The sequence below is a fragment of the Nothobranchius furzeri genome, chromosome 2 (genome assembly GCF_043380555.1).
Source record: "Nothobranchius furzeri strain GRZ-AD chromosome 2, NfurGRZ-RIMD1, whole genome shotgun sequence".
In the NCBI taxonomy this organism is placed as follows: domain Eukaryota; kingdom Metazoa; phylum Chordata; class Actinopteri; order Cyprinodontiformes; family Nothobranchiidae; genus Nothobranchius; species Nothobranchius furzeri.
In genome coordinates this window covers 90908618-90933240 of record NC_091742.1, presented here as the reverse complement: position 1 = coordinate 90933240, position 24623 = coordinate 90908618, and the positions used below count along the sequence as shown (strand labels likewise).

General features: G+C 41.6%; 3 protein-coding genes across 3 annotated transcripts in view; all 3 read right to left on the bottom strand.

The window, feature by feature from the left end:
* The window catches only part of fgb (fibrinogen beta chain), a 199461-nt gene that overhangs the window by 11038 nt on the left and 163800 nt on the right, over positions 1–24623 (bottom strand). The gene's annotated exons all lie outside the window — the stretch shown is intronic.
* On the bottom strand, positions 1051–3988 carry LOC139066171 (uncharacterized). The gene is made up of 5 exons (XM_070548333.1): positions 3521–3988; positions 1834–2102; positions 1598–1732; positions 1416–1521; positions 1051–1255 (listed from the first exon to the last, which is right to left on the bottom strand). Exons 1-5 carry the CDS (start codon positions 3975–3977, stop codon positions 1173–1175), a joined length of 1050 nt encoding a protein of 349 aa, XP_070404434.1. The 5' UTR covers positions 3978–3988; the 3' UTR covers positions 1051–1172.
* On the bottom strand, positions 9659–14164 carry LOC107376776 (serine-aspartate repeat-containing protein F). The gene is made up of 5 exons (XM_054747277.2): positions 13199–14164; positions 10825–12245; positions 10590–10724; positions 10018–10123; positions 9659–9896 (listed from the first exon to the last, which is right to left on the bottom strand). The coding sequence occupies exons 1-5, from the start codon at positions 13629–13631 to the stop codon at positions 9814–9816; spliced, it is 2178 nt and encodes a 725-aa protein (XP_054603252.2). The 5' UTR covers positions 13632–14164; the 3' UTR covers positions 9659–9813.

The window sequence follows — 24623 nt, the reverse complement described above, 5'->3', positions numbered from 1 at the left end:
AAGGCGCAAGGAAGCTACCCTCTTGTCCCCCGGGGTAAACCCCAACACACAGGCAGAGAGTCTCGGGGCTAACAAAAAGCCAACCCCAGCCCTCCGCCTCTCACCCGGAGCAACTCCAGCAAAGTAGAGTGTCCAACCCCTCTCCAGGTCTCGGGTTCCAGAGCCAATGCAATGTGTCGAGGTGAGTCCGACTATATCTAGCCGGTACCGCTCAACCTCTGCCACAAGCTCCGGCTCCTTCCCCGCCAGCGAGGTGACGTTCCATGTCCCAAAAACTAGTTTTCTTGTCCGGGGATTGGACCGCCAAGGCTCCCGCCTTGGTCTGCCACCCGATTCGCATTGCACCGGACCCTTCATGTTCCTCCTGCGGGTGGTGGGTCCACAGTTGGACGAGCCCATGTATCCGGTTCGGGCTGGGCCCGGCTGGGCCCCATGGGCGAAAGCCCGGCCACCAGGCGCTCGCTCACGGGCCCCAACCCCAGGCCTGGCTCCAGGGTGGGACCCCGGTAACCCTCCGGGCCGGGTACTCCGACTCTTCGTTTTAACCGCCATGAAAGATCCTTCGAACCGTTCTTTGTCTCACCCTTCACCTAAGACCAATTTGTCATGGGAGACCCTACCAGGGGCACTAAGTGCCCCAGACAACATAGCTCCTAGGATCATTAGGGCACTCAAACTCCTCCACCACGATAAGGTGACGGTTCAAGGAGGAGATTAAATAAACGATTTGTGTAAATAAATAAATAAGCATAACCATTGGTGCCACCCATCCATAAACAAGTGCCCCACATGGGCCACCCCATTTTAAAAGTCCTGAACACGGCTCTGGCTGTTTGTTATTTACTACTGCCTTTAACCTGGGTAAAGGACAAAGCTGGGAGGGGGAGCGTAACAAGAGAGCTTATTGAACGAATGTTTACATTTCTGTTGGATGAAAACACATTTTAAACTTGCAGGCAGAGCTATTAAATGTGGGAGTGTTTTGTCCATATTCTCATTCTTCACTTATCTATTTCACAACATAACACAATGATTCCATACTTTATTTTAGTTCAATCATTAAATTGTTACATGAGGAAAGGGTTCTCGTAACTGATGTCGGATGCAGATTTATTTATTTTTAAACATGAGCGTTTGCTGTCAGATTCATGCATTCGGTTTCTTCTCAGATGTTAGTCATTGTCGTCTTTGAGGCTCTTGGAGCAGACAAAAGGCAGAGTTTGGTTGCAGGGAGCAGCCGTCCACTTCAACTTGACTGCAGAACAGACAGAAAACTGTTTGGTGGTGCTTCTCAGTTATCGTCCATCACCCCCCCCCCCCCCCCTCCACTGGTTAGATATAATTAATCCTAAATGTGTGAAGACTTTATGATGTATGCGTTATTCTGTATATTGTTCATGCGTGCACATCCTCACATTCATAATTCATCTTCAGACAGTGCTCATTTTCACCCTTGTGATCGTCATGCTTCCAGTTTTCATAGTGGAAGTTGGAGCCATCAATCCACAACCAAAATTCAGGCTGTGGAACCAAAAGCATGAGTAATAAATTAAAAAGTACGAGTTTTACGTTGACAATGTTGGAAATGTCTCCTCACACGTAGAGCATCAGTTCCTCCAAGCCAGGTTTCTGGGAAGTTGTGAGCGCCTCCTCTGGTCAAAGACTGGACGAAGACGTTCTCCTCAGGACTGTGGACGGATGCCAGGTTGGCTCCGTCAAACTGACAGTAAAACTGCACAGAAAAAACAATCCAGTTCAAGGTTTTGAACCTGCCCCAGCAGGCACAAGCAGCTGCGTCACCACCAAGACCCGATCCCTCCATCAGACCCTCACCTGGGCTTCGGCCCAACTCTTCTCAGTCTCAATGTAGATATAACACTGATCCTGGAAGCTGGACCATTCCTCTGGGCAGTTGTCCTCATCGGAATCTTCATCAGAATCTTCATCGGAGTCTTCATCAGAATCTTCATCATTATCCTCTTCATTTGACTTCTCCCTTTTCTTCTTGTCATACTTTCCTTTTTGGTCATCCAAATCTTCTTCTTGAGACTCTTCCTTTTTTATTTTCTCGTGATTTCCTTCTTCACCCTCATTCTCAGGCTCTTTTACAACAGAAATACACATTATCAAATGCTTAGCTAAGCGTTGCACATCTGTTTATCAAAGGCCCCCCATCCCATTTTTTTCTCAAGTTTTAGCAATACATCATATGTATACACACACACACACACACATATATATATAATCATAGAGATATATATATATATATATATATATATATATATATATATATAATCATATATATATATATATATATATATATATATATATATATATATATATATATATAATCATATATATATATATATATATATAATCATATATATATATATATATATATATATATATATATATATATATAATCATATATATATATATATATATATATATATATATATATATATATATATATATATGTGTGTATATATAATATATATATAATATATACATATATCATATATATACACCAGGAATAGCACCACATTGCAACACACATTTTACTCAGTTTCATTTTTTTTGACAATTTAACACAAAGTAAAGGGTTGTATATATTCCTACACCAGTGTGTGTGTGTGTGTGTGTGTGTGTGTGTGTGTGTGTGTGTGTGTGTGTGTGTGTGTGTGTGTGTGAGTCATGAGAGATGGCTGCTCATTCCGATGGTTTCTTCCCATCAAAAGAGAATTTTCCTCTCCACTGTCGCTACATGCTTGCTAAGTATTGGGATTGCCGCAAAATCTCCAATTTGAAGGTACAAAACAGGCATTTTGTTGATATAAATCACTTTTTTTTTGCCTTCTTCCGTAAAAGCATCAAAACCTTAAACAGAAAACTGAATGAAACCATTTTACTGGGCTACCATTATTTAAAGGTGTAATATGGAACATTTTAATAAAAAGCTATAATTTAGAAAATAATACCTCCACGGGACGGTTAGAGGTGTGCAAAATGAATGGACAATTTTTCCTTTAGAAGCTATATTTAAAAAAAAATCAAAATTTTATTTTGGACGAGCACAACACTGGGTTTATTTACATGTACTACCCAATAGGGGAATCTGTTGAGGTAAAAAGTCCGCTTGGCAAGGCGAGGCTGGGACTGTGTAAGATGGCGGACTCGACTAGTCAGGCAGCTGATTCTGAACCCAGAAGATTTTCTAAAAGTAAAAACTGTTGTAAAATAAATGTATTCATAGAAATGAGTCCTTACGCTGTACGATTTGTCAGTGGACGCGGTGCTGGCTGGTCCCTTATCGCGTCAACAGTGAACCAAATAAAATGTTTTCTGTTGTTGCAGCTACCACCTCTAAACACTAGATGTAACCAGATTGTCCATGTTCCATATTCTACCTTTAAATATATAACCACTTTACTGGAACACTGCTTTGAACAGCTGCCTCTCTTATGTTAGCTGCAAGGCACCTCACCAACCAGAAGATCATGGTTCAGATTTATCCACTCACCACAGATCACTGGTTCTGACCCTGGTTGTGCTGCTGTGCCGGGGACTGCCTCTCCGGTGATGGCGTTGACGCACCAACAGTGTCCAGTAGACCCACTGCATTGCTGTGGGAGGAAGTTCCCTTTGTCATCGCACTTTGGGCAGAACGTTCCGCATAAGGGCTTACAGTCCAGCTGCTGCTCTGTGCAGTTACCCGTTACGTTGGTGGGAGGGAGATCTGAGGCAGGGATGCCTTGGGCAGACACAGCAGCTGTGATGTGGGTGGAGGAGTTGTCTGGGTGAGTTAATGGGCCATCGAGGTGAGTGGGTGGGCCATCTGGTTCAGCAGGCGGAGGCTCTGTGTTCTCTGGGTCAGGAGGAAGGGTCTTTGTGTAAATGGGGAAGGTGAAGTTTAAGGGACCGGCTTGACTCGTGGTCAGGAGCAGGCAAAGTGCCAGAGAGACACCAAGAACCTTCATGATCACTGAGTGGAGATCTAAAACACAAAGTCAAGACACAAAAAAACAAAAACATAATAAAAAACAACAGGTGGTCCATTTAAAAAGTTTTGCTGATTTAAAATGTTTTTACAGGAAATGGACAATTCCCAACATTCCGTAACTAAGTAAAAACGGATGACTTTAAAATAAATGAAATAACCACAGATAACTGAGAAGACTTACTTCTCTTCTGGATCAATGTGTGGAGTCCTCTGCTTCCCTTCCTTACACCACAGCAGCGTGCTGCGACACGTCCTTTATGTTCTCTAACTCTATTGTTGTTTGATGGTTGAACTTCCCATCAACAATGGTCCTTTGTTAGCCTATATCGCTCTGTCTCATTCATCCGTTCATTCATTCATTTTACAACAAATGAACCAGTGAGGATTCGGATATTCTTCCCCAGAGGTTTGACTTATTTTTATGTTTTCCACAGAGCTGTTCAGTGTTTAAACCTTTCTCTTGTCAGGTTTCGGTGCTCTTATAGAATCTGACGATCGGATCTTTTCTTTATCTATTGTGAGAATCTGGGTTAGGGCGTCATCATTTCAAAGTATGCATGACAAGAGCTGCAGAAGTCTGATCATAGAATCAGTCAAAGAAAAGGAAAATAATTGTAATGTTTTCATTTAATTATAAACAGCTGGCTAATGCATAAAATCTAGATAACCAAAAGAAGGGAATCATTCTTGAATGAGTAGAAATGTAGAAGTTTCAGAGTTTATTTCTCTGGGACTGTTTACATGTTTCTACTGCAAAGCAGAGATTATTAAACCAATATAGTGTTATGTTTTAGGCCTATTCTTCTGAGGTTTAGGGTTTTATGTTTATGCTAGAAAAATGATTCTGCCTAAAAGTCTCTATATTTGAAAAGAATATTCTAAATCAAAGATACTTTATTAATGCCAGAGGGAAATTAAAGTTTCAGTACACACAATTCTGAGATCAGACATACATACATAGGCATAGACACATGACAAGAATTGGTGACTGTGGTCATTCGCAACCTGAGTCGTGCTACCTTAATAGAGATCAGAGGGTTTACATGAGGATTGGGTCAGGTGGAGGAAAAAAAGGCACTTCAGAGTTACCCTCCACAGGGAGGGCAGCTTTGCTATGCAAAAAACACCTCAGACAGAAATGCAACAGACTTCAGACATTACACAACATAAGTGTCCACTAGGTGGGGTTGGGGACTCTCCACACATCAGTGCATGCAGCCGCGATAAGCAGCGCTCGTCACCTCCGTTTGGACAGGGGAGGGAGGTAGTTGGGTTTAGAAAGCACAGTGACTCCTGGAAACGGTTCAACGGCCTTCACCGGTCGCAGTCCTGCCCAGGCTGGGATAGGGAGACAGAGTTACCATGACGACTGCAGCATTCCACATTTTTTCTGAGGGGGAGTAATCTCTTCAGCCTCACATGCTCAAGGGCACCAGATTCAGATAAGATCTTGTTTTGGGGCCAGACAGAGATAATTTCTTCTCTGTCTTAAAGTTCTGTTGATCTCCAACCCCTCTGAATCCAATAATGGCGTAGATTAATCTATCCCAACCGTGCTGATCCGTCAACTCTATCCTTGATGGAATCCACCTTCTGTGCCAGAGCCTGAATCTCCGCCAAAGTTCCAAGCTTACGGCTCATCTCGACAATTATATGAGTTTGTGCGTTCACAGCATGGTGCAATCCTTCCCTGAGCTCCGGGATTGAGCCAATATTCCTCGACAGCTCATTAATTTTCCGGTAAGCCAGGTAACCGCTCAGGCCAAAGAGCACGAAACCTGACACCAACACCACGAATATCCAGACGTCTTCAGAATCCTCTACAGACAGTTGAGATAAGCAGATCAGGTTCCACGGTTTCCAGGAGTCCATGATATGCCCAGCTGGTTCTGTCCCAGGGGGGCATCCGGGAGCCCCTTCTCCCGTTCTCATCGTTGAAAAAATTTTGTCAATCGCATTGAGAGACCAACTGACCAGGTCCATTTTTAATAATCTCCAGTTTCCAGAAAAAATGCAGAAGCGCCGTACACCCAAAGACAGACAAAGAGCCTTGGGATAAGATTGGGAGGAGAGGAGGAAAAAAGCCTCTGTACTCTCCAAGTACCTACATTGCTCTGTTTGGCATTCTCCATTAAGTCACGCCATAGTTGATGACAGAATGTCAGTCCTGTAATCCTGAAATGTAACCATGTCTTCTGGCTACTGCCATAGCTAAATCAACAGAAGGTGACCGCAGTGAATCAGAAAGCAGCTTCGTGTTTCAATCTTGCATACAAACGTTGAGCATCGATGGATCTGACGCCAGTTTCTGTGCTTATTTCCCGAAGAACATGCGACACAGCAGGTAAACGATCTATTAAGTTTCTACAAGCCAAAGCTCTACCTGCCCACCTTGTGTCACTGAGTTTTACCAACTCTGGGCATTTCCTTCTGAACACCCAGCCATCTCTGGTGCACATAGGATCCCGACTTAAAGCCTCTCAAGAAGTGAGAAGAAGGAATCAGCCTTAGCATCGAAATGTTTGGATGTCGACCATATCGGGCATCCCTAGTGTTGATGAATCCATTCATGTATATACTATAGTTTGTGAGTTAGGTATGTAATGTTGGAAATGTCTAACAAGGTTATTTGTCCACAGCAGGGTCAGAGGTCAAATAGACTGTCGGGTGTCCAGCAGCCTTCCTCTGCTAGGAATGTTGTGTTCTTCCCTGTACCAAAACAATTCCATGCTTAACCATCCCTAGCAGCATCATCCAGAAGATAGCCAGAACAATGAGTCCTTCATCTGAGCTGCAACTCCAAGGTCCGTGCAGAAGACGAGACTTTCACTCCTTATTAAATGATTTCTTTCAATCTACAGGTTTACAATCATATTCTGTGTTGAAGACATTTTTATTCCCTGGCCTTCCCGGCTGAGACTGTTTAACCCTTGTGCTTTCCTGCTTTTTATTTATTTATTTATTTTTTGTTATTATAGTTTTTATTTGTTTTATCTATTTTATGTTGCTGTATCTAGTTTGGTGACGTATTGTCGTGTAAAGCACTTTGGTTGGCGTTGTTGCCGTTTAAATGTGCTTTATAAATAAAGGTTGATGATGATGATGATTTATTAATTTTTTGGCAGACACCAAAATACAGAAAAAGCTTTTATTGTTTCATATTTTTCCATTTTATTCTCAGAGAAGAATGTCTGACGTGGAAAACCTCGCCACCGGGTCGGGTTAAAGGGGTCAGGGGTTGTGCTTGTGCACTCGGAGGAAAGAAGACAAAACTTTATGCTGATGAGAGAAGTTTTTTTGTATTTGATTAAAAATAAGTACGGAAAGAAAGAAGGATGCATTAATTTTGTTTCTGGGCATTATTAATAAATTGTCACAAATACTAAAATATTCGATAGCTGCAGCCCTACTTGCGTACACTTGAGCCCTTAATGTGCACTTCCTCCAAGAGCACTTCACAGGAGATCACAGGGTTCAGTGCAAGTACTGGAATCGGGCAAGGCCGGATTAACCATATGGGCAACTGGGCAATTGCCCAGGGCCCACAAAATCTAAAGGGCCCAGGGCAGCAAAGGCACGAACAAAATACTGTATCTGCAATCTCCCGCTTTATATTAAACTAGGGTGACCGTACGTCCTGTTTTCCCCGGACATGTCCACTTTTCACTCTGTCCGGGTTCTTGTATTGATGAAAATGTCCGGCTTTTCATCCAGGAGCAGGGATGGGGGAGCTGTATTTCCTACACATTCAGGGGAGCCGGAAAAAAGTTTTCTACCTATATTACTATATTATCATTCATGGACTCTTTTCAGCAGAGAGCGGCAGAGCGATGATCGGTGCGCAGCGCTCCAGGCGGCTGCTTCCAGCGCACGGTCCATTCTCAAAGTGGCGCAACCAAAAAACTATGATTAACACACGATCGTTCATGTCCGCACATGTTCTTTACTTTCTGTCTTATTTGTGCCTGAAGCGCTCTGTCGCTGCGGAGCTCATCACCTGTGCTGTGGTGATGTCACCTCACTGACGCATCGAAACACGCTCTCCGCTTTGTGGTCAGGAGATCTCTTTGATCTGCTCAGAAGTAACTGATGAGATGAAAAAGTAAGAATCCAGGCAGCAGATTTTCTGGAGAGTTTAGAGGAGATGCAGGAAGATGAGGGACAGACAGGACAGGAAATACTTCAATAAAAACAAGAAAACAAAAAGTGTTGAAAAGTAAAATGTAGGTAGATTTATCTCCAACTACACGTTTTTACCTGTATAAAACAATAAGTTATACACATGTAATATTTATACATCTAATACAATTCAGATCACCTTCAAAACTCAGTCACACACCCAGGGCCGTTTCAAGACATTTTGGGGGCCAAGGCAAAATGACCCCCCCACCCACCCACACACACACACCACCACCACCATCACCCCACCCCCATAGCTGGGCTCCCCAGAAGCCTCTGTGTAATTCATACCCTCTCCAGTAGTGTTAGTTATAAAGTGTTTATAAAAGCCCCTCGGATATTACTGACATGTTCTAATATTATCAGATGAAAAACTAAATTATCAGACATGCTGTCTCATCTGCTTCTTTTATAAACTTGCAAAAAGTAACAAAACCATTTGAAAGCCACTATTTGTGGATTCTCTGAAAGTTTCCAGTGTGACAACTTATTTTTTCATTGATCCTATCGTCTAATCTCACAGCTGAAACAAGCATCCTTAATAATCTGTGCACAGGAAGCTTACCGATGCTGTAGTAAAACAAAAGTTATAATTTATTGTTAATAAAACCTTGTTGCAGCACTAAAGCATAAAAATGAGATTTTGCATTAAATATGCAAAATATTTACATATGAATTGTTTTAGAGCCCTTTTATTGGCAGAATCTGATATTAATTTAGTTCTTACAAAAAAATGGGTCCCAACGTGGTGTGTGTGGTGTTGCCATAGTGTGATGTCATAGGCACAGATCCCCTGTCCTCTTTTTTGGAAATGGAAATATGGTCACCCTATATTAAACAAACTGTCCACCCGGGCTTTTGCGCTGCACAGACGCTTCGCTGCCTATGACTGAACGTCAGTTGAGAGTCAGTCTCATGCAGACTGACCAATGAAGAGAGGGCCTCAAGTTAAGACTCTCTCCTCATTGGTCAGTCCACACGAGGTGGGTCAAAGGTTACCCTGAGCGGGTTACGTGATGTCAGGCATTCAAGTATTGAGTATATTTACTGCATATTACAGTAAAATATTCTGTATGTGACCATATTATGGTGATCCTTGGGTCGTGATGATGGGGCCCTTGAATATTGTTGCCCAGGGTACAACAAAGTGTTAATCTGGCCCTGGAATCGGGCCTTCGACCTTCAAGTCGAGCAGCCCTACATGAGCTACTTCTTGTTTAACAAGTCTTCGAATTGACCGTCAAAATAAAGCGTGCAGTTGTAGATGTTTCCAGAAGAAAGCTGTCTACCTGTAGGACAGCAATGATTCAAACTCAATTTTAAAGTTTCACCATTCCCATAAGTTACCCTTAAACACTGATTCTACTGTTACTTTTCTGATGAAACTACATATTTAATCTCACCAATAAATGAGGATGGATAAGTGTTTTTTCCATAATCTCAAACTGCTTTTGCTTATTTAATAAAATTAACAATTGCACACGTTAATAGTTTTTATTACGCTTAAAACACAGACAACTATGAGGAAAGGGATCTCTAAACTTACGTCAGATACAGGTTATTTTTTTAATTTCTAGTCAAATAAAACATGAACATTTGCTGTCCGAAGCAAGCATTCGGTTTCTTCTCAGATGTTAGTCATCGTTGTGTTTGAGGCTCTTGGAGCAGACAAAAGGCAGAGTTTGGTTGCAGGGAGCAGCCGTCCACTTCAACTTCACTGCAGAAAAAAACAGACAGAAAACAATCAAACGATTCATAAATGTGACAATGTGAAGACTTTATGATGTATTCAATCTTCTGTCTACGTTTCACATGTGTGTTGTGGAAAACATCCTTACATTCATAGTTGGTCTTCAGACAGTGTGCATCCTTATCCTTGTGATCATCATCCTGCCAGTTTTCATACTGGAAGCTGGAGCCGTCCGTCCACAGCCAAAAGTCAGGCTGTGGAAGCAAAAGCACAATTAAATAATAAAAAAAAACAATATTTGAATAAAAAATAGAGAACAATAAAAGAGTAGATAACAGGTTCTTTCAAATGATTCATTTCAAGTATTTTAGTAGGTGGCCTTAATGAGGTGTACAAACATCTCAACAATGAGGTTCAGTGCTAAAAAGACGTTGTTACTCTTTGTAAGAATCATTTTACCTGAACACACTTTTGGTGATCTCAAAAGGAACCAGTTTTTATTGGTGTGTGTGTGTGTGTGTGTGTGTGTGTGTGTGTGTGTGTGTGTGTGTGTGTGTGTGTGTGTGTGTGTGTGTGTGTGTGTGTGTGTGTGTGTGTGTGTGTGAAATAAATGGAAGCACACTTATAAAGGGCAAAAAAAAACTAATTGATGTAACAAAAAATTTACAGAAAATTTCTAATGTTAAAGATATGTTGACGATATTTAGAATATCTCCTCACATGTGTAGCATCAGTTCCTCCAAGCCAGGTTTCTGGGAAGTTGTGAGAGTCTCCTCTGGTCAAAGACTGGACGAAGACATTTTCTTCTAAACTGTGGACTGATGCCAGGTTGGCTCCAACAAACTGACAGTAAAACTGCAAAAGAAAAAAACATTTTGTAAATTCTAAAGTAGAACAGCAGGCATAAAAGGCTGTGTCACCACTGAGGAGACCTGACCATCCGTCAAACCCTCACCTCGGCTTGGGCCCAAGTCTTCTCAGTCTCAATGAAGATAAAACACTGATCTTCAAAATTGTACCAATCTTCTGGGCACTTTTTCTTTTCTTCTGCATCTTCATCGGAGTCCTCATCTGAATCTTCATCAGAATCCTCATCTTCTGACTTTTTCTTTTTGTGGTGCTTTTCTTTTTTCTCATCGGAATCTTCATCAGAATCCTCATCGGAATCTTCATCAGAGTCCTCATCTGAATCCTCTTCTTCTGACTTTTTGTTTTTGTGGTGCTTTTCTTTTTTCTTATGCGAGTCCTCATCTGAATCCTCATCTGAATCTTCATCGGAGTCCTCATCTGAATCCTGTTCTTCAGACTTTTTCTTTTTGTGGTGCTTTTCTTTTTTCTTATGCGAGTTCTCATCAGAATCTTCATCTGAATCTTCATCCGAATCCTCATCTGAATCTTCATCGGAGTCCTCATCTGAATCCTGTTCTTCGGACTTTTTCTTTTTGTGGTGCTTTTCTTTTTTCTCATGCGAATCCTCATCAGAATCTTCTTCTGAATCTTCATCGGAGTCCTCATCTGAATCTTCATCGGAGTCCTCATCTGAATCCTCTTCTTCGGACTTTTTCTTTTTGTGGTGCTTTTCTTTTTTCTTATGCAAATCCTCATCAGAATCTTCATCAGAATCTTCATCTGAATCCTCATCGGAATCTTCATCGGAGTCCTCATCCGAATCCTCTTCTTCGGACTTTTTCTTTTTGTGGTGCTTTTCTTTTTTCTCATGTGAATCCTCATCAGAATCTTCATCTGAATCTTCATCTGAATCCTCATCGGAATCTTCATCGGAGTCCTCATCCGAATCCTCTTCTTCGGACTTTTTCTTTTTGTGGTGCTTTTCTTTTTTCTCATGTGAATCCTCATCAGAATCTTCATCTGAATCTTCATCTGAATCCTCATCAGAATCTTCATCTGAATCCTCATCAGAATCCTCATCTGAATCTTCATCTGAATCCTCATCTGAATCCTCTTCTTCGGACTTTTTCTTTTTGTGGTGCTTTTCTTTTTTCTCATGCGAATCCTCATCAGAATCTTCATCTGAATCCTCATCTGAATCTTCATCGGAGTCCTCATCTGAATCCTCTTCTTCGGACTTTTTCTTTTTGTGGTGCTTTTCTTTTTTCTCATGTGAATCCTCATCAGAATCTTCAACTGAATCTTCATCTGAATCCTCATCTGAATCCTCTTCTTCGGACTTTTTCTTTTTGTGGTGCTTTTCTTTTTTCTCATGCGAATCCTCATCAGAATCTTCTTCTGAATCTTCATCGGAGTCCTCATCTGAATCCTCCTCTTCGGACTTCTCATTTTCCTTTTTGTGGTGCTTTTCTTTTTTCTCATGTGAATCTTCATCAATGTCCTCATCTGTATTTTCTGCAAACTTTTCTACAAAAAACACAACCAGACATGATCAACAGCTTACACACACGCACTCATGCATGCAGCACACACACACACACATGGCCATTCTACCACTGACATTTCCTCAATTTCAATTTGGGGCGACGGTGGCACAGGAGTTAAGTGCTCGCCTCGCAATCGGAAGGTTGCAGGTTCGAGACCCGCTCAGTCTGTCGCTGTCGTTGTGTCCTTGGGCAAGACACTTAACCCACATTGCCTGCTGGTGGTGGTCGGAGGGACTGGTGGCGCCAGTGCTCGTCAGCCTCGCCTCTGTCAGTGCGCCCCAGGGCAGCTGTGGCTACTTTGTAGCTCACCCCCACCAGTGTGTGAATGTGTGTGTGAATGGGTGAATGACTGATTGTGTTGTAAAGCGCCTTGGGGGGTTCCAGGACTCTAGAAGGCGCTATATCAAATACAGGCCATTTACCATTTACCATTCATAAATTATTTTATTTAAAGCTGACATAAATGAAAGTAAATGGTTTTATTTAGTCCTACTCCAGTTTTCCTTTGTGTGTGTAGTGAGTGTGCGCGTTTGTAGTGTGTGTGTGTGTGTGTGTGTGTGTTTGTGTGCCTGTGTCGTGACAGATTATTCCCTCCACTGTCACTACATGCTTACCTAACAAGATGAAGTGCTGTAAAGTCAGACAAAACAGAGTGAAGGCAGCAAATCAGTGACTCTATGAAATCTACCGGGTTTCCTTGTTAGAAAACTTTCCGTTTATTTCAATAATGAATTGAATTCACTGCATTCTTTAGTTGGTTCAATTTGAATGTTTGCTTTGTAAAGCGCCCTCAAATATTTAAAACATCTAAATTTCTTTGTTCCCGTTTCACATGAGCAAAAACTTCCATCAACCTTACCTTCAAATACAAAAATATCCACACCTAGAGAAAAATTAATCTAAACCTGCAAAGATTCAGACGCATGCACTCACCACAGTTCAGTGGTTTGGTTCCTGGTGGCGTTAATGTGCCGGGGATAATCTTCCCGGTGATGGTGTTGACGCAACAGCAGTACCCAGTCGACCCAATGCATTGCATGGGGAGGAAGTTCCCTTTGTCATCACATTGTGGGCAGAACGCTCCCAGTGAGGGTTTGCAGTTCTGCTGCTGCAGCGTCTTGCACAAACCACCAAAGCCAGTAGGATGGTATTCTGAGGGAGCAGTGAAGTTCCCCTGGGCAGAAACCATAACCTGATGAGTAGGGGGCTTGTCTGGTTCAGCAGGGGAGGGCTCTGCGTTGGTAGGAAAGTTCCCTTGGTAAGAGAAAGGGCCCTTCGTGTAAGGGGGGGCAGTAGAGTTTATGGGACCAGCTCGACTCGTGGTCAGGACCAGGCAAAGTGCCAGAGAGACACAGAGAACCTTCATGATCGCAGAGCGGAGATCTAAAACACAAAGTCAAGGTACCAGGATCAGTTACACAATAAATACGTTCTGCCAATAAACAACCGTTTTAAAAACAGTCAGCCATTTTTGGTCATTTTAAATGTTTTTACAGGAAAAGGAAGACTTCTAAATTTACTAATTAAGTAAGAAACCACAGAAAACTTACTTCCTATCTGGATCAGGTGAAGTGTGGAGTCCTCTGCTTCTGTCCCTTATATCCTACCAGTTAGCTGCGTCACGTCCATTATCTTCTCCAACTGTATTGTTGGTTGACGGTTGAACTTCCCAGTAAGATCCTTTTTTAGCCCATATCACTTTCTCATTCACTTCTTCATTCATTCTACAACAAATGAACCAGTGAGGATTCGGTTTTTCTTCCCCAGAGATTTAAGTTTTTTATATTATTTTCACAGAATTGTTCAGTGTTTGAACCTTTTTTTGTTTTCAGCCCTCTGTGTTGCTTCTATTTGGTCTGATGAGACTCTTTTCTTATGACCTTTAACTATTGTGAGAATCTGGGTTAGGGTCAACGCCTCCTCGGAAACGTGGATATTATTATTTCAGAAGCTGTAAAACTCCACTAAGTCTGATCAGATGCCACAAAGAACAGGAAGTTAATTTAGAGGATTATTTAATTATGAATGGCTGATTCTACAGCTAATGTATAAAAACGGTTTAACGTGCACATTTAAGGAAAATCTTCTTTACGTGGACAATATAGCGTCGTGTTAGAGGTATTACTGAGGTTATTGAAGAAAACGTTTTAAGTCCAATGTGTGATTTGTGCGCATTGTGTCTTTCAGTTTGGTCTTCCCTTTTGGAATTGACATGATAATAAGGAAAACAAAGGCTAAAGGGATAATCAATGTTTTATCCCCCAGTTTAATATTAACGGACAGCAGAAAGGTGTCTTTGTACGTCTGAGGGTCAGGGGCGTGTCCAGGGAGTGGCCTGGACACGCATGCCACCCTTGGAATCTGATTGGCCACCCCAGGTGCCACCACACTAATTTACTTTTAAATAGGCTTTTCATTGTCCACAAAAGGCTTGGGGGTAAAACACAAAAAAAAAAGCATAACAATTGGTGCCACCCATACACAAAGCTGTGCCTCACCTGGGCCACTCCATTTAAAAAGATCTGGACATGCCACTGCTGAGGGCGTCACACACAGTGCTGCTGTTCATGGTTCTGATTATAAATCAACTATCAACATTTTCTCTACTTGTTAAAGTAGCTTTTCATCATTTTGTAAACGTAAGGAGCGTCGTGCCACAGAAACCCGGGGAGAAGCAGAGAAGGGAAAGGCTCGTTAAAAACAATGCTACCGACACTGTTGTTGTTGTTGTTGTTGTTAAGATAAGTGCAGTTTCTAGATGTGATTTTACTCAAATAACTAAATGTGATTTATTCTCTTTACTCCACAAAGCAACTTGAAGAACTTCCTTCACCCTTTCAAAATAAGAGTCTCAAACATTGAGTTGAAAAACACTGTTAAACAATTAAATTAAATTAAATTAAATCAGTTATTGATAGATTTAGATTCAGATGGCTCTACAGAACACTCACTCTTCTCCTCGGGGATCTTCTCTGCTGGAACCAGAAACCCACAACCAGACGGTTGCTTTTGGTCTGAAACGTGTTATTGGTGGAGGTTTTTAGACAAATGTGAGAAAACATCTTCATTATTTTTATGTTTTGTTTTATAATCTCCAAAATATTTTTATACTATGTTGATTAAAAACATGTTAAGCTAATTTGTTTTCCAAATTTGCTATCACAGCTTTAAATTAACATTTCTGTCAATTCTGACATACTAACAGTGGCTCATAACTAGCGATGGGTACCGAATTCGGTACTTTTAAAGGTACCGACCGAATTCCATAGGACCGACTGAGCACCGACTCACGTCATTTGAAATGGTGCCTCGTTTCGGAACCCGTCCTTCTTAACGAGAACTTGCCTAGACAGCTGCGCATGCGCAAGAGTGTTACGTCGGTCGCTGCGAGCCAGTTGTAAACAGAGCAGCATGGTAGAACGAATGCACGCTAAAGCTTGGGTCCACTTCACTAAATGTGATGGGTAACTGGGTGATGATGAAACCAGCGACAACGATCTAAGTGATACATCCTCATCTTAATCTGCTCCGGTAGGTAAATAAAATGTTTAAGATAACGTTAGCTTAATGTGTTAGCTTCCGTTCCGCTAATGGTGCGTTCGCTTTCTCCTCGGAACTCAGAATTTCCGACTAGAAGAACATGAACGCGCTCTAAAGTTTGGCTTCACTTTACTAAATGCGACGGGTGATTGGGTGAAGATGAAACCAGCGACAACGATCTAAGTGTGAGGCATCATCGTTTAAATCTGCTCCAGCAGTTAAATAAACTGTTTAAGATAACGTTAGCCTGATAAATTGGCTTCCATTACCACCATTGCTATCAGCTAATGGTGTGTTCGCTTTCTCCTCGGAAATTCTAACTTCCCAGTAGGAAAAATCAAAGAAAAAGGACGGCAAAAGGAATGAAGATACACAGTAAATTTAGTTCACAGTAAAGATGTTTGCTTCAGTTTAATTATCAGCTTATAAAACTACAAGGACGATGTTAAAATACAAACAGTTGTATGTTATTTGTCGTGATATTTATCAAATATGGTTATAAATTGAGAAAAATATATATTTAATTATAAAAGAGAATAAAAATATTAAACACTCAAAAGTATCGAAAAATGGTACCGTTAAGTACCGGTATCGATTCCTAGGTACCGGGAATTAGTACCGAATCAATTCAGATGTCAAAGGTACCCATCCCTACTCATAACACAGTAAAAAAAAAAAAAAAATTAAACAAAAACAAAATGAATCATGGAAGAACCAGTGGTGCTAGCAGCAGGATGAAGGAAAAGGAAACTTCTTTTTAAAAGACGATGATTGTCAATGGAGACATGCATTGCAATAAACAAGAGGCGTTCTATGCAACGCTATTTGCAAATGTCCAATATGATGTGCAATACAAGCAGCATTAGTAATGCTCGTTTTTTGTAAATATTTTCTTTCTTACCTACTTTTTTACCTTAAAAATGTTGATGTGTGTTGTGATTATTTTTGTAAATGCTGCTACTGCTGGAAAACAGAATATCCCAGAGGAAGCTTCCTGAGGTATTGCTAAAGTTATTCTGAGTCATTAAATGATGAAAAACTTAAAAATGTATTCAGGGTTTAACAAAAATGAGTAAAATACTTTGCATTAAGCTTTTATCAGCATATTTATACATATTGATGTGAATCAAAGGGTATTAAACTATTAATAAAATAGCAGAGTCATGAATGTTCTGGTCCAAGTGTACACCTGTTCTAGTTTACAAAAGAAATTTGGGTTTTTTGTGCTGTCGATGGACCTTTAGGATCTAGTTTCATGTAATCTGATGAGAACTGAGTGGAAGATTCTGTGAAGACGAGGCTCAAGGAGTCCTAGAGACAAAGCAACAAAAGTGAGCGGAAAGTGATGGAACACCAAACTCCTTCTGATCAGAACTTGGTCATCTAAGTCTGCTGCAGGAATAAATAAAAAGGTTTAAGAACAGAAACGTTCTTTTTGTTTTTTAGATCATTTTTCTCACAAGGCAAATATAACTGATTTTGATGATTTAAGCTATTTTTTAAAGGTTTTCATTACGGGTGGTTCGATCTGATCACGTGATCAGATATTGGGCCTGATCACGTGATTTAAAAAGGATCGTAATTGCTGGGTTTCACATGACGTTGCATTTATGTCACCAAATGCAGATGGGGTTCGGAAGTAGCTGGCGCTGCACAAAACCCTAATTACTTTGGTGACTCGGGGTTAAAATGCCGAAAATCTATGTGGTCTACGGTTATTTCAATCAATCTAATCGAGACAAAGAAACATTTTTTTTCAAGTCCTGAATGTAGTGTGCCACAAAGGACTTAAAAAAAACATGTACTCAAATAAGACGGCAGAAGTGAATTAGTAAACTACGGCTAAAAACAGGAGCTGAAATGGACGATGCCGGAGTTTAAAGCGACCACTTTCTAACAGCTAGGAGATTACGGAGTGTTTTATAACACAGTTGCTTAGAAACAGCCATAAAAACAACAGGTTAAAAGTTTGCTACTGTTTTCAAGAGTCCTCTCCGCAAATAGCTTTCAGAGTGCTAATGTTTTTAGCAGTTAGCTTAGTGTTGTAATGTGGGTTAGGGTTAATAAGGTTCATACCTTATTAAATTAAACAAAAGTACCAGAAATTTGGATATATAAAGTCATAAAAAGTTGGTTACAAGTAGATCCTGGCACATACTCATTGTTAGCATTAGCGATAGCATTATTATTAAGAGTTAATGAGTAAAATAGCACATCTCACTTCCAAGCAAAAACAAGACGATGGTCATTTAAAGCTTCTCCGGTTCACTTAAAGGTTAACCAACCTAAAATAAAACAACTATAGGCTTCCAGGCCTTTAAAAGTCTTTCATGTGGTTAGCACTGTAATGTGAAGATAGCAAGCAACACAGGGTAGTTTGTTGTGATCGCTTCTGCGCTGGGTAAATTACCCACAGTGAATGAAAAGTGTGACTTTTAAGGGTCATGACCTAAAAGAAGAGGTATTTTTTCGCAATATCCCGTCTATGCCAGCCATCGACATATATACTGGACAATTCATTTCCATAGACTCCAATAACACGTTTTTGAGGTTAAATGGGAGGTGGCCGCCATTTTGACCGTGTCACAGGTTCCGTCAAGCCCAGACAATTCCACAAAAGGGAAGAGAGGTGGAGCTGAGGGTGGGGCTGTAAGGCTGGGATCAACTGATGACACCTGGTCGAACTAGCTACAAGCTAACCTGAAGCTAACCCAAAGCTAACGCGGAGGTGGGAGCTACGCTAACGGAGGTAGCAACCTAGCTACAACCGGAGTTAACTGTGCACAACACCAGAGCTTCTGAGTCAAGAGATACGCCGGGCTGACCGCTGGGTAAAACCGGGTGGAACACAGAGGTCTCCCGAAAGCTGCTGAAAGCCGGCAGCCCGCACAGCAGACAGAAGCCGCGATCAGACAGAGATGCGCCAAGCTGCGGGGAGGGGAGAACGGGTGGAAAACATCGGTCTCCCGAGAGCTCCACAAGCCGATAGTCGGAACCCAGCTCCACCAACATGTTATATTTCAACCCATTTTCTAAAGTGCAGCATTATGTTAAATGCACTGGGTTTTACCCTATTACATCTAAATTTCATGGTTAAACAGTACATGTTAAAATCTAAGCTCAGCTCGGCAGTGACCTAAAATACATAAATATAATTTTACTTACCAAAAAAATGAAGTGGAGACTCCTTGGATGCTCTATTAGTGCAATTAATGCCACAGCAAGTCATTTTGTCCAACAATTGCACAAATAATATCCAAAAAAGAATACACAAACACAGAGACTCAAAATCCCGGAGCAGTTTCCAAGCAAGGCCGAGGCTCTACTGAGGCCTTTCCATGGAGCTAGCTCTGTGGTCACGTGGGTCGGATGCTCATTAATTATACAGAATTTTAGGCTTTTAATACACAAACAGAAGAGTGAGAAAAACTCACCCCCCTCAGAGTTGTCATGAGTGTAAACTAGATAATTTAAACCAAAAACATGTTTTGGTACCAGCTGTAAACATGTTTATTTCTGCTGTGAAATTGGTATTTTTAACATGGGAGTCAATGAGGATTTGCTCGCTTCTGACACCAGCCCCCAGCGGATGAGGGTGGAACTGCAATTTTTGGAATTTCCGGGTTGGCCTCAATTTTTGAGCCGCATTGTGGGGGCTTGGTGCCAGCTCATTTAATGCCTTAGTAAAATCGCTTTCATCCATCGCGCTGTGTACCTCTGTGTTTTGTTGTGGAGCAAAACACTTCCTGCCCCTCGTTTGGGTTTTGCGCGGCTGCAGAGTAACCTTTTTAAACAACAAACAGGACTTGTGTTTCCCTGATAGACATTTTCAAATGGAAGAACAAAGGCTTAGTTTAATTTAGAAGAAATTCCTCTAAGTCAATATTCTTTGTTTCAGAGTAGCATCACACAATTTACGGCAGGCAGAGATTCAGACACCAAGGTGAGTCTGCTAGCAAAGTTAAATTGGACAGCAAAGGCAGAGCAACAGCCACGAGCCATCAGGTGACCAGACGTCAATCTCCCATTTTGAGTTTGAATCTTACATAAACTGTGTGGAGAAAGCTGCCCGTTGATGTCAAACTAGGGGGCGGGGCTTTAACTGACGCCTGGTGTCGGTACAGGATCTGCTCGGGGTCCAGCGCCCGCTGATGATGTTTCATTACTGCAAATCTACTTGGCTTTCACACACACGTTTTGGAAAGACATCAGCAGTTTTGTTAATAAATTCTTGTTTGTTAACACCTAAATGCTTTCTTTATAATTGTAATTTGTTAATAAAACACCATATTATGTTTGTTTTGTAAAGAATGTGAAACTGCATAAAACCAACATCGGACTGACAAACAATAAGACAGTTCTTATATGTGAAGCCACATCTGTTTGACTCAAAATATTGCTTGGTGTCTTTCAATAAAGTTCTTATATTTTATTTTGCCCTATTTCATCAACATCAAGAGCTTTTGAGGGTCACCGTTTATCATTTGCTTATAATTTACATTTCCTTTAGAAATTCAAACATATTTTCTCCCAAAACTGTTGATTTTTGGACTACAGGACTACAACCGCTAAGACTACGACCGCAAATTTGTTCTGACCAATCCAAATCATAACGTGACAACGTAACTTCTGTAAGCTTCATGTTCAGCCAATCAACTACTTTGACGTCATCGGCAGTCGAAGGACCCCGAGCCGATCCTGCACCGACACCGGAGCACTGCCGATGATGAGCGTGGACCGCTGGAGAAAATGCTGTCAGAACAAATTCGTAGGTTTTATGTGACTTGTGATGTTTCTCAGAGTCATTTATTTGTGTCACAGTGCAGTCCGACATGAAACGGAGCAGAACGTCTGAGTCACACAAACACCTTTAAAAGCAGGTTTCCCAGTAATTAGACAGGTTCATGCTAAAAGCCAAAGGAGATTCTAACACAGACCAGGTGCTCGGGTTGTTTCAGACACTTACAAGCTAAACCTCCTTTAAAGCACAAAGAAATAATGAGAAAATTACACTGAAGCCTTTGGCCTAGTCCACACGTAGCCGGGGTTTTTTAAAAACGAATATCCGCCCCTCCAAAAACTTGCATCCACACCACCTCGTTTAAAAAACATACTCTGTCCACACGTACCCGGATAAATACGTTGTTAAGGACATGCCAGACCTGTAGGCGGCAGTACTTCCCCCATTCTTAACCTCGTCCTTCGTCTGTGGTCTTCCGCAAGGAGCAGTAATTCAAAAACAAACAAGCAAAAAGCGCTTGGACAATTGATGGATCGGGTAGTGACAGAGCGCAGCTCTGAGGGCATCCATGCTGTTGGCTAGTGTAAACACAGGTCGCACACGTGATGTCAGCATTTTTTGTCGTGGAAAGTGACGTTGCGGACCTTAAAACTCCGGTTTTGTCCGTCCACACGCAGACACCCAAAACGGAGAAAACGCAGATCTTCACTTTGGCCGGAGTTTTTAAAAAGATCCGTTTTCGTGTGAAAAAACTCCGTTTTCATGTGGATGACATGCCAAAACGTAGAAAAATATCTAAGTTTTGGCAGATCCCCGGCTACGTGTGGACAGGGCCTTTATTTCTCAGTCTTTGAATTCTGAGAAAAAAAAGTAACGCTAAGCTGAAATGTGGTTAGCGCATCTGAAAACAGATTGCAAAAAATGCGCCCCACCAAGAAAATAATTCACCAGCCGTCACCGCAGAGGAATACATGAAAGCTTTCAATTTTGATTAACAGGTAACTAGCAGTCACCACAATAATGACCTGGGCACTAGCTAGCAAAGTTAATGAACATTAGCAGCCACATACCCGGCTTCAAAAGGTCTATGGTAGGGATTGCTGCGCCCAAAAGGAACAGGAAATATATTCACAAGATGATTTGGTCGTGGGAAATAACATTTTTAAACTACTCTTAAAAGCATATTAAACACAACACTTATAGTCTGCATGATGTAGAAATCACTTAGTTTCATTTTCATGTTTTCTGATTCTTATCTTCTTCTGTCTGTGAGTCTGGTGGGGTGGTGCCCTAGCGCCCCCTATGGACATGCTGCCACTAAATGTGGTAAATGGCCTGTATTTGTATAGGACCTTCTTAGGGTTCTTCACCCCCACCCCCCAAGGCACTATACAGCACAATCAGTGAGTCATCCATTCACAACGTGGTGATGAGCTACCATGTAGCCACAGCTGCCCTGGGGCGCTGACAGAGGCGAGGCTGCTGACCACAAGCGTCACAGGTCCCTCCAACCACCACGTGTGTGTGTGTGTGTGTGTGTGTGTGTGTGTGTGTGTGTGTGTGTGGGGGTGTGTGTGTGTGTGTGTGTGTAGGACAGGTAACTTGTACAAGATGTACCCAGCCTGTCAAATGACGAGCAGCAGAAGTCATCCCCCCATCATTGTAACAAAGTGAACACTAAACTAGAGCGAGTTCATCTGACTGTACTGGTACTCTGTGTGTGTGTGTTTGTTATTGTTTATTATTACACCAGCATTCTCTTTGTGGCAGAAATCTGAAACCCAGTTTGACACTTGATGAGCCCTTCTGTCCTCCTTCCTGTAGACGGCGTGGGCGTGAGGCACAAAGCAGCGTTCTTCTGTTACAGCCTGATGGTCCCTGGAGGCGACGGGCTGATCCCAGATCAGAAACCACCAACAGCTCAACACGTGTAGCTGGTTTCCTCCTGCGTCACGCTCCAGCGCAGGGCTCAAACACCACAATTATATCATAAACATGTCAGAAGCTTTCATCACACAGGCTCTTCACCATCAAACTCACGTCCTTGTCCTTTTATTTAGCTGAGAATTAATCATTAATACAGAAACAATGAATCAATATTTGCTCCCAGGAGGTCGCTTTCAATCTCACTACCACGTTTCACTCAAACACTGAAAAGCTGTGCTCGGTTTATTCAATAGAGATTAGATTTTGTTCAGTATTTAATATTTTCCTTTGCTTTATTTTCTTGTTGTGACTTTTGTATTGTGTTGTGTTCAGCGCTGTTGGTGGCAGGAAGGTGCTTTATGAATAAATAAATAAATTGGATTTTTTTATTTATTAGGGAGCAAATAAATAAGAATTTAAAGGGACTTTTCGGACTTTTGAATTTTTATGCTCGCGATTGCCCCCTCAGGCCAAAAGCGTAACGGCAGCTTCAATAGTAGGCTCGTGCACGAGGCGCGCATGCTGTACGTGCACACTCCTTAACGAAAATAACAGCGGAGACAGACCTGTGTGTGTGTGTGTGTGTGGCCCGGAGGACAGAGGACAGGAGAACGTGCAGCTAATTATTTAAATAATTTGGCTCTGTACCTTTCTCTTCAGCACAGCCGGCAAAGGTTTATGATGGGTCAGTCCTCCTGCATGCTCAGATCATTCCCTTCCCTTGCTTGAAAAATTGTTCCAAAATGAAAGTTGAACCCACATCTTTTTTATCTGTGAATTCAATGCCGTTCGGCGAGTCTCAAATAAATATTTGGGCATCTTAGTGTAAAAAAATATATCATTAATGTAAAAAATAAACTCTAAATGAAATATGTTCACATCCAGAATCGAATTCAGCTCTCCTGCATGGGAATCAGACATCTTACAAGGTGAGCTACACTCTGGTAAAAGTCACAGTATCTGTTAACTTTTATATCCTTGATGACACCTGAAAACGTCAAACCAAAGAACGGTTCGGAGTGAAAATGGCTATTTTGTAGCTAATTTGCAGGAAATATCTAGAAGAAAGTTCTACAGAAAGTAGCTAAGGGTCCTCAGAAATGTAGCTAGGTTCATCTCTAGGCGTTAGGAACAGCGACAAAGTTGCTGAGTTGGCACTACCTCTCTCTCTGCTGCTAAAGCTACGGATAGCAAACGCTACGGGCGATGCTTGAGCGTGAACGAGCATGAAGCAGCCTGCTCGACCCGAGCATCTCTCTTTTTCTGTGATTTTACAGAAAAACAGGCAATCACAGTAAAAATGCCAGGGCTCATTCTACAGGACCAGGGCATTGCAGGAGAATGTAAGAAGAAGAAATTTATTATTTCTATACATGTCTTGGCTGTCAAACTTCCATAATGCCCCTTTAAACAGCCTTATTAATATTACAATCTTCATTCACTCTTAACTTTTTCATCTCTTCCTGAATCTTTTGCAAACAAACCTTTTTCCAACAGCTGTTTCAGTCTGAATCTAAACATCACATCTGAATGTGGATGTGTGAGGCTTCCCACCCCTGCTCTCTCTCACCCAGGCAGGACAGAAGGTTGTCCTCTCAGGTCTCCTCAGGGTCCCATTTACTTCTTTTATATTTTAGGTTTGAGGACTCCACATAAAAAAGAAGGGCGTTTAGGATGCCTCCATGGATGCTTCCCTGGTGAGGTTTCCCAGGCACGTCCAGCTGGGAGGAGACAGAGGACTGGGGAGAAGGAGGTCAGGGCCTCTCTGCCTAGGCTGCTTCCCTCGCAGCCCAACCCCAGAGAAGTGGATGGATGGAGAATGTTTTTGAATTCCAATTTCGTAACCCTAATGAGCCACTGTCTGCAGTTTTAACATTTCTCTATATCTTGGTTTACTTCATTATCAAGTTTTACACCAAAAACAAACATTTCATCCCAACTTGTTTATTTCACATCATGCTTTGACATATTTTTACTTTCTTTATGTAATTTTCTGGCTCTACGGCCTTTTGGGAAAAAGCAGCAACCTTCTGGGAGACTCTATGGGAAAAACAGCTCTCCATGCTGTGTGTTCTGAACAAATCAGTGTTTGTTGTGACGGGTTAGGGTTAAATTTATATCAAACCGCAGTAAATGTTAAATAAAAAATGT